Raw genomic sequence first — 11,166 nt, 5'->3', positions numbered from 1 at the left:
AGCTTAGTTTAATGGTTCATATTCCCAGATTATTTGAGCTATTACTGAAAGAAACATTGCTGACATTAATACTCAGAAAGACGATGGGTGGGACTGCTCTAATGCTAGCCAGTCAAAACGGTCACACCCAAGTGTTTGCGTTATTGCCTGAAAAGAATATCCTGAAATTAATACTAAAGAGAAGGGATGGACGGACTGCCCTAATGCTAGCAGTCAATATGGTCATACCCAAGTTGTTGAGCTATTGCTGAAAGAACATGCTGACGGTAATACTCAGAAAGAAGATGGATGTACTGCCCTAATGCTAGCTAGTTTAAATGGTCACACCCAGGGTTGTTGAGCTATTGCTTGAAAGAACATGCTGACATTAATATGCAGAAAAGAAGATGGATGGACTGCTTAATGATAGCTAGTCAAAAAGGTCATTTCCAGGCTGTTGAGGCTATTGCTGAAAGAACATGCTGACGTTAATACTCAGCAAAGAAGATGGATGGACTGCCTTAATGCTAGCTAGTTTTAAATGGTCACACCCAGGTTGTTAAGTTATTTGCTGAAAGAATATCCTGAAATTAATACTAAAGGGAAGGATGGATGGACTGCCTAATGATAGCTAGGTCAATATGGGTCCATTTCCAGGTTGTTGAGCTATGCTGAAAGAACATGCTGATATTAATGCTCAGAAAGAATATGGGTGGACTGCCCCTAATGCTAGCTAGTTTTAATGGTCACACTCAGGTTGTTAAGCTACTTCTCCAAATGGGATGCAGATGTTAGTATTCTATTTAAAGATGATTACAATGCCCTAATGATAGCTAGTCAGAACGGTCAGATCTTGAAGTTGTGGAAGTTTATTACAATCAAAAAGCAGATCCTCACTTGTTAGCATATGATGGATCAACAGCATTTTCATTAGCAGCTTTATAGTGGTAACAGAGATCTTGTTAATATACTCTTAGATAAAGTTAAACCCACTACTGATGAGATTGAAAAAGCAGTAGTACTATCATGTTTAGGTGGTCATCCTACTCTTATTACCTTCTTCTCAAACAAACTTCCACACCTCACTAATGACCAGAGAGAACTACTAGACTCATGCATTAAGGAGATTTAGCTACAGTTGTAATGAAGACATTAGATAGTCCAGATACTTCACTGGTACTTGGTCTTTACTCCCTCATGGTAGCTTCATCATGTGGACATGTTGATATAGTGGATGCTCTCATACAACTGGAGCTGATGTTAATAACAGAGAGTCATTGGGGATTCACTCCTTTGTTCTTTGCAGTACGAGGTAGTAAATTCTTCACAATAGTAGAGGGACACTCTTAGAGAGAAATGCTAATCCTAATGTTATTGCTGACAAGAGGACACCATTAGATGAAGCTAATGAAAATTAAACAGGAAAATATTAGTGACCTACTAATCAAATATGGAGGTCAGACAAGAGCACAATAGAAGGAACAAAAGATAAAAAAACTCAATCCAATATCACATGAACCAAAATACCATACCTACATCATTACAAACAACAGATGAACTAATAGATATGAAGACTTATGAAAATTCAAGATACAATATCAAGAGAGGAGGCAAAACAAAAGAGATTCAAAATACCAAGTCCCTGTCTATACTTCATTCATCACTCCATACATCTTAAACCCTACTCGTACATTTAAAAATACCAGTGTGAAACATGACAACAAGAAAGAAGTCAAAGAAGTATATACTATTAGTATTAATTAATATTACTATTATAAGTGTGATTATAGTTAATTTTAAAAAAATCTTACCTTATTTTTTCTTTCAATAATAACACAAGTTATAACTTAGACCTTATTGTGTTTGCAATAAAAAGAATTGTATTTATGTTGTACCCAAATCTGTACTCAGAGGAATGTATTAATTGTCATCTTGAAATAAGATGGAATGTGCAAAGGCAATTATATATAATTATGCAAAGATTTATTTTGTATGCACATTACATAGGTGTAGGAACAGAGGGGGCACGTGTCTCCCCAATATTTTTGGTATATTGTGAGATGGTTTGCACAATCAACTGATTTAGATTAGCACTTTTCAATCCCTATCCTCATAATACAATTTACACCTGTAGATGCACATTTTATGTAAAAACATTTCAAAAATTTTTGTCAGTGTAAATGACAGAAAAAGGTTTTATTTTGTTTGTTTTTAAAATACTTCATTGTTAAACTGAACAATGTTAAAATGTTACATATGTGCCCCCCCCCCCCCCATGACAAAATTGTTCCTACACGATGTATTAATAGTAATTGCTGATTGTAATGACCATACAGTGATCATTATTAGTACTCTTTCAAACAAACAATGTACATAACTAATCATAGATACAATAAGAACATTGATATATGGAATCTAATGGCAGTTGAGGATATGAGTTTATGTAATGGATGAACATGTAGTATGTAGATATTGCATGCTCAGCTCTAGTGATGTGATATAGGTAAGTCTTTTGTATGAAACTTAACCATAACATCAAGAACACAATAAAGTAAAGATAGACTCCTTTAGTATAGTCCATACATTGTGACCACTAAATGTTATTATACTTCAATGTATAGTGTATAGTTTATTATAATTATACTAGTACTTTAAAATAATTATCAATGTAGTATAATAGTTTAGTAAAGTACATTACAAAGTATATTCTATTGATTTCATGGACACAGTTAATCACATGTGAATAGATGTCATAATTGAAGATTTAGACAAGTAATCTGTTTTATTACTAGGGTTGTATTTGAATAAAACTGTACTGATGAATAGGTTGAGCTTTGTGGACTAATGAATGATGTAGAAGCTTGATAATGAGCTTCTTCAGCCTCTCTGATCACATGGAATTATGTAACCATTTATGACAGAGATTCCTTCAATTTATCACTTTGTTAAAAGTTATACGACAAGGAAGATAAAGCAATTAATCATGATATGTACAAGACAACTTTAGAGACGACTTTATTGGTTTGGACATCATACGTACTTAGTGTTATATATACCAGTACATCTCTTATGTTCATATTAACAATATCAATTAATACATTTTCTTAAAATGCATTACTGAATTGAGTAGAATAGCTTTTTAAAATTTTAAAATCATATCAACATAGAAATTGTAAATGCTAATATATTCTAAAGACTATATTTCTAAGAACACAACAATAAAGGAATGTGATATATTCATTTTACATATGGAAGAGATCCATGCTACATGTAGTGAAGGATATGTAGCAGATAATTGTAACATTAGCACAGCATAAAATTGAAAATAATTAAGTTCATGAACACACACATTGAAATTTAATATAAAATAACAGTTAAATAATGATAATTTATTTTAGAGTTAATACAATAGTAAATTAAAGATTATTTGCTCACATGACTCAGTTACTAGATATACTATATTTGGTCATAAGTAGTAAAGTACCACATGTGTTTGTAGACTAGTTTCTATTTATAGTTTGACAGAAGTACAGTGTTGCTGATTGTCTATTAGTATCCTGTAGAGTAGAGTGCCACATTGTGTGTGGTGTACAGACAGGAACAAAAGGTAACTAAATATGTAGAACAAGTTGTCTTTTGATATATTGATTGTTTGTAGGTCATTATGATTGATATCTCTCAATGGAGAGCCAGTATTGGGTTATGGTATTGTCATCATATACCATATACCACTAAAAAGACTCCTTCTACCACTGATACCCCTGGATGGATAAAGTCACTATTGTTATCAGGAGATGAGGGTGGTGGTACTTTGATATTCTCTCTAGTTTGTTTTTTTTACTTCTCCTCATTTTATCAGGTGATATTGAACTGAACCCTGGACCTAAAACAGGTCAGTAAACATTAAAACACCGATAGAATGATAATTCAATTTACTTCAATAGATTTAACATCAAACAATGCTCTACAATTTTCTTGTTAAAAGTGGTTTGTTGTTGAAGATAAATGGACTAAACTCACTAGTTTCTAGGTGTGTCACTGGAAAGAGAGGAGAAGACTCAAGAAAATGGCCAGCAGTGATCAAGATTACCACTTTGCCTTAGAAGAAGGTTTACAATGGTGGATTACAAATGGTACTGCCCCTTGTTGGGAAGAACTCATTTCAGCTGTTGAGAGCTGTGGTGATAAGGGTATAGCTACTACACTAAGAAGACAACTAGATATTAAAGATGAAGGTATTTTTTATAGTTCATTATACATTTATTACTTTAAAATAATTATCAATGTAGTATAATAGTTTTAGTAAAGTACATAACAAGGTATATTCTATTGATTTCATGTATTGAAGGATATAGCTAGTATTTTGATACAAGTCTGGTATATAGCTTACTCCATTAAATGGAGTGGAACTAGATTGATCGTTCACTCATCTGAACTTAATCTTTACAGCTTCTTTTCTATACCAAGGGCAAACAGTACATGATGGTAGTCAATATTATTTAGAAAAAGTGTCACAAATATGTATTGTTCTCATTGTTAAAATTGTTTAACCAATAAAAAAATTTTAACAATGAGAACAATACATATTTGTGACACTTATAGTGCAGCAACATTCCAATAGATTTCTGTCATAGCTGTTATGTGTGAACTTATGATAGTTAACAAGCTAGCTGTGACAAGTGTGTACTACTCCATTGATACAACAATCTATAAATGTATTATATAATTATAAAATAAAGTTCAATATATTACTATATTATGTCTATAAAACATATATACAACATATTACATGTAAACATCATATACTCTAATCTATGAGGGAATTTACTCTTATACTATAATGTTCATAGTGTGATGATTATCAGAGATAAGTAACTAGCAACTAGCGGTTAGTAGCAGTTCATAGTAATATTATTGATTTCCTACATCTTCTGTTTCTGTTCACTTTAATTAATATCGTAGATCATAATTAAATTAAGAATATGCAACTGAACAACTGAGGAATGTTACTCTCTAGCCATACCTTATTTGTGAACTTCATTTTAAAATCTTATAAGATACAAGGATCTATATCACTTTAAAAATTCATTTTATTTTTTAAAAGCAGTCAATCTCATAGTATATGAGTAATCAAACAGTATATGATGTTTGCTTATAATTCAGTTTGTATCAAATACTTCCCTACATATGTACAAACCAGTATAACCATATATTGGTTATTGTCAACATTTTTTTTTGCAGTTTTATATTTTACTGAAAATAATATCTATAACTATTTCCCAGCTACAGCAAATGTAGTGCTATATAGCTCTTAATTAATATTTCACACTACTCTAGCATTATCAAAACTATTGTCATAATAGATGTTTTAAAGAAATTGTCAAGAGTAGCTGTTATAATACTAGTGCTTTCCTAAGTGTAATGTGATTATATTGTATACCAGTATTGGTAGCTTATTTACATATAACATATATTCTTCATTCCAGATACACATCATTACATAGATATCATTGATCACCTGTTGTTGCTACAAATTTTATGTAAATAAGATTCTACATAAGTACTTGTAATTACTTCCACATAGAGTCTTGTGTATAAAAATACCAGTATATATAGCAATGGTTGTTCATTATTATAATGTACCCTATTTGACAAAGTCTTAGTATATGAACGGCAATTTCATCTATTACAAAACAGTCAAATTGGTAGTAAAAATAAAGTCACATTACTTGACAAAAATTAACTCCTTCACAGCAAATTAAAGGTTATTACAGTTAATGATTTGTGCACTATTAGTGACACAATGTATCACTTGTTCAGCAGTGTGATGGAGGAGTGCAATATTAGCTAATTAATTATTCATAAGTAATAAATAGTTGATTACTTAATAGACATAAATAAAGTATTCAACACAATATAGGGCTGGTTGTTTGTGGTTAACTCTACAGGGCTGCTACTTTTCTGAGACTTGAGTAGTTCATTAACCGATGGATTATCTGAGAGATTCTAGCAAACTCTTCACTATACTCACTTAATGACATATACAAACATGTACTTGTAATACATTCCTACAAAAATCAACTTAAGTCATTTAATGTGTATAGGTTTGGGGGCTATAACTGTATGCAGGAATAAGACAAGTTATTTACTACTTGTATTACTTGTATTGGCTAGGCTGGGCAAGAACTCTGATCTATTTGTACATTCCATTATATAGGGTCTTATCATACAAATAAAACTAAACTGGACTTATCAAAGATAGCTAATAGTTCTGCAGGTAAGTTAATGTTAATTTCATTGCTATTCTCTATAGTTTTCATTTTGAACAAGATGATACAATGAACAGACAAAAAAACAAGATGAGAAGTCTTCACATTTTGATTTACTAACTGTAGATGGACAACTCCAAAAAAAAACAGTCACTCCAGATTATCCTGTAGCTGAAAACTTAAAAAGTTTGTACAGTAAATTTGTAATATTAGTTGAAAATACCAAGCAGGCTCTCAACACTTTAATCGAAAAGAAAACATATACATTTAATGGAATTGCAAGTTATCTCGGAGAATATTTCCGAATAAAAGGGCTAACCAATACTACTGATACAAGCAACATGTTTGAGGCTCTTTGGCCTCATTACAGCTATCTTGATATTGAAGTTTTAGAAGTTATCATTGAGAATGAAGTCTTTCTCATTGAAAAAAAGTTTGAAAAGGGATATGCAGACTTACAGAGAGCATCTTGAAGAATTTAAACAATCAACAACACTTAACAAATTCAAGAATGCTGTTGAAGAAGCATTGATACCAAATCCAGAAGTCACATCAATTACTTGTGAAGTGGTTATCAAACTTAATCGTCAATGGGGAAAGAAAACGTTGGAGAACTTTAAAACACTTGTTAATCATATGTTCCATCAAAGAATGAGTCATATACATGTGGAGGAAGGATCAATATGTGTTACTCTACTTGTACCTCAATCAAAGTTAGACTATATCTTGGAAATTGCTAGTCTAAAGAAAGAATTTGGATCACTCATTGGTATCTTTGAACTGACTATTGATGGTCAACCTATTTTGAAAAACAAAGTAGAAACTCAATTTACATTTGATCAAGCATTACAAAAGGCTTCAACACTTGGTGACGATGAAGCTGTTCAGTTTTTACTTGACTTAATTGATAATATCAATTATCAAAATGTAGAGGGCAGTACAGCACTTATGTTAGCTAGTAAAGGTGGACATGAACAAGTTATACAAACACTAGTATCATCTGGAGCTAATGTTAACATTCAAGATAACAATGGCTACACTGCATTAATGCTAGCATGTGATACAAACTCGTACACTATAATCAATTATCTACTCCAGGCTGGGGCTAATCCTGATATACAAAGAAATGATGGTGACACAGCTATAATAATAGCATGTCATAATAATCACTCTGATATTGTCAAGTTATTACTTCAGTTCAATGCTGATCCACTTATTGCTAGCAGAAATGATGATACAGCACTCACTGTAGCTACATGTCAAAATTCTATTGAGATTGTGGAAATGTTATTAAAACATCTAGCAGAGAGCCAGACAACAAGTGCAACAACATCAGCTCTTACTACAGCATGTCAATATGGACACTCTCAAATTATTGTCAGTTTATTAGTAAAGTTACTTGATTTTTTTATACCAGAAGAATTCAACTTTTAGTTTCATGTGCTAAAGAAGATTATAGTACCACAAAAATCCATATTTATGGCACCAATGTCAATATCAATTGTACACTAGCCAATGGTATCACTCCTCTTATGATAGCCTCATCTTGTGGACATACAGAGACAGTACAAGTCCTCCTACAAGCAGGAGCTAATGTACATAGTACAGACAATGATGGGTACAGTCCACTAGTATATGCTATAACAGGACACAAGTCACTTCAAGTGATAGAACAACTACTTAAAGCTGGTGCTCAACCTAATATCTTTATTAATGACCAGAGTATTGTTGATAAAGTAAGAGAAGAAGGAAGAGAAGATATCTGTAAATTTTTACAACAGTTTAATGTTATGAAGATCAAGAAAAGTGAGGAAGAGGTACTTGAACAACTCTTGAGAATCTGTGATAGCTTTACAATTCTTAAAGAAGCAATTCTATCAAGTCTACAGAAACTAATAACAGAAGAAACTGTTCTCATTGTTGATGTCATAGAATTTCTTCATCATTATCTTGGCGACACTGAATTAAAGGTGGACAATATAGACCAACTCTTCAATGTTCTTCAACCTCATTACTATTTCTTAAATGTAGACCTATTAAGGAAAATAGTAGATAAGTTTCTTGGAGGTAAACTTCAAAATCGTTTACAAGATTACATTAGTATGGTTAAGGGTTTTGAAGAAACTACTCAACTACAGTTGTTTGTACAGGCTATTAAACACATACCATTACTTCAATCACCAGTTACTACAACAAGGGACATGTACAATGATCATCAAGTTTCATGAACAATGGCAACAGAAAAATGTAGCCCATGTACACAAATTTCTCAATTACTCATTTTCTAAAGAAATCCATTTTCTGAATCACATTGTAATTGAGGAGGAAGGATCATCATGTGTTTGTAAATTTGTAGTTCCCAAGTTCTCAATTAGACAGTCTTACAGTCATTGCAATAGATCAAAGAGAGTTCATGTATCAGATTGGTGTTTTATGAAGTTTATATTGGTGATCAACCTATTTTAATAGAAGATTACAACCATAGTTTTAGTTTCAGATATGCTCTTCAAAATTCAATAGAGGCTGAAAACGACATGTTAATATCCTTCTTAATAGAGATTGATGTCAGCCTTCATGCCAATAATAGTCTTTCGTGAAGCTGCCAGAAATGGCTGTAATGATGCTGTTGAGCTCCTACTTAAAAAAACATGTAGATATCAATATTCAGGATAATAATGAACTGACTGCTCTAATGCTAGCTAGTCAGAATGGTCATTTCCAGGTTGTTGAACTACAACTTAAAGAACATGCTGACATTAATATTCAGAACAAAAATGGAGTGACTGCCCTAATGCTAGCTAGTGAAAATGGTCATCACCAGGTGTTGAACTACTGCTTAAAGAACAAGCTGACATTAATACTCAGAACAAAAATGGAGTGACTGCCCTAATGCTAGCTAGTCAAAATGGTCATTTCCAGATGTTGAACTACTACTTAAAGAACAAGCTGACATTAATACTCAGAACAAAAATGGAGTGACTGCCCTAATACTAGCTAGTCAAAATGATCATTTCCAGATTGTTGAACTACTACTTAAAGAACGTGCTGACATTAATACTCAGAGTGAAAATGGAGTGACTGCCCTAATGCTAGCTAGTTTGAATGGTCATACACAGGTTGTTGAGCTACTACTTAAAGAACATGCTGACATTAACATTAAGAAAGAAAATGGAGATGCTGCTCTAATGATAGCTAGTCAAAATGGTCATCACCAGGTTGTTGAACTACTACTTAAAGAACATGCTGACATTAATACTCAGAATAAAATGGAGTGACTGCCCTAATGTAGCTAGTGAAAATGGTGATTTCCAGGTTGTTGAGCTACTACTTAAAGAACATGCTGACATTAATACTCAGAACAAAAATGGATGGACTGCCCTAATGCTAGCTAGTGAAAATGGTGATTTCCAGGTTGTTGGACTACTACTTAAAGAACATGCTGACATTAATACTCAGAACAAAAATGGAGCGACTGCCCTAATGATAGCTAGTCAAAATGGTCATCACCAGGTTGTTGAACTATTACTTAAAGAACATGCTGACACTAATACTCAGAACAAAAATGGAGTAACTGCCCTAATACTAGCTAGTCAAAATGGTCATCATCAGGTTGTTGAACTACTACTTAAAGAACATGTTGACATTAATACTCAGAACAAAAATGGAGTGACTGCCCTAATGCTAGCTAGTCAAAATGGTCATCACCAGGTTGTTAAACTACTACTTAAAGAACATGATGACATTAATAATCAGGAAAAAGATGGATGGACTGCCCTTATGTTAGCTAGTCAAAATGGCCATTTCCAGGTTGTTGAACTATTACTTAAAGAACGTGCTGACATTAATACTCAGAACGAAAAAGGAGAGACTGCCCTAATGCTAGCTAGTTTAAATGGTCATACACGGGTTGTTGACCTACTACTTAAAGAACATGCTGACATTAACATTAAGAAAGAAAATGGAGATACTGCCCTAATGCTAGCTAGTTTAAATGGTCGTACTCAGGCTGTTAAACTACTTCTCCAATGGAATGCAGATGTTAATATTCAGCCTAAAGGTTATGGTTACAATGCGTTAATGATGGCCTGTTTAAGTGGACATCTTGAAGTTGTGGAATGTTTATTACAATCACAAGTAGATCCTCACATTTTAGCATATAATAAAGCAACAGCATTTTCATTAGCAGCTTTTAGTGGTAACAGAGACCTTGTTAATATGCTTTTAGACAAAGTTAAACCCACTACTAAAGAGATTGAAAAAGCAGTTGTTGAGTCTTGTTTTGGTGGTCACCCTACTCTCATTACCTTCTTCTCAAACAAACTTCCATACTCACTGATGACCAGAGAGAACTACTAGAGTCATGTGTTAAAGGAGATTTAGGTGCAATTGTAATGAAGACATTAGATAGTCCAGATACTCCACTGGTACTTGGTCTTACTCCACTCATGGTAGCTTCATCATGTGGACATGTTGATATAGTGGATGCTCTCATACAAGCTGGAGCTGATGTCAATAAACAAGAAAGTTATTGGGGATTCACTCCTTTGTTCTTTGCAGTAAGTGCAAATAAATCATTTTTAATAGTAGAGACACTCTTAAAGAATGGTGCTAATCCTAATGTTATTGTCAACCAGAGGACACCATTAGATGAAGTTAAAATAATGAAACAGGTAAATATTATTGACCTACTTACCAAATATGGAGGTCAGACAATAGCACAATTAGAGGGAATAAAAAAGAAAGAACTTAATTCAACATCATACGAACAAAATGCCATACCTACATCATTACATACAACAGATGAACTAATGGATATAAAGACTTATGAAGATTCAAGATATGCTATCAAGAGGGAAGTGAAACAAAAGAGATTACAAGTACCAAGTTTCATGTCCAAACTTCATTCATTCACTCCATA

The 11,166-nt window shown here is 32.9% G+C and overlaps 1 protein-coding gene across 1 annotated transcript; it reads left to right on the top strand.

The window, feature by feature from the left end:
- Window positions 1-155: 155 nt before the first annotated feature.
- LOC121391995 (ankyrin repeat domain-containing protein 50-like) lies at window positions 156-10,604 on the top strand (the record flags this gene model as incomplete). Its single annotated transcript, XM_041523417.1, has 5 exons — window positions 156-290; window positions 3,839-3,871; window positions 7,180-7,305; window positions 7,788-8,315; window positions 9,538-10,604. Coding segments are annotated over 5 exons (1,889 nt in total), but the record flags the coding sequence as incomplete, so codon positions are not given.
- Window positions 10,605-11,166: the final 562 nt, after the last annotated feature.

This window comes from Gigantopelta aegis, unplaced genomic scaffold (assembly GCF_016097555.1).
Source record: "Gigantopelta aegis isolate Gae_Host unplaced genomic scaffold, Gae_host_genome ctg3229_pilon_pilon, whole genome shotgun sequence".
Classification (NCBI taxonomy): domain Eukaryota; kingdom Metazoa; phylum Mollusca; class Gastropoda; order Neomphalida; family Peltospiridae; genus Gigantopelta; species Gigantopelta aegis.
The sequence above is the reverse complement of the archived record's forward strand: the minus strand, read 5'-3'. Positions and strand labels throughout refer to the sequence as shown.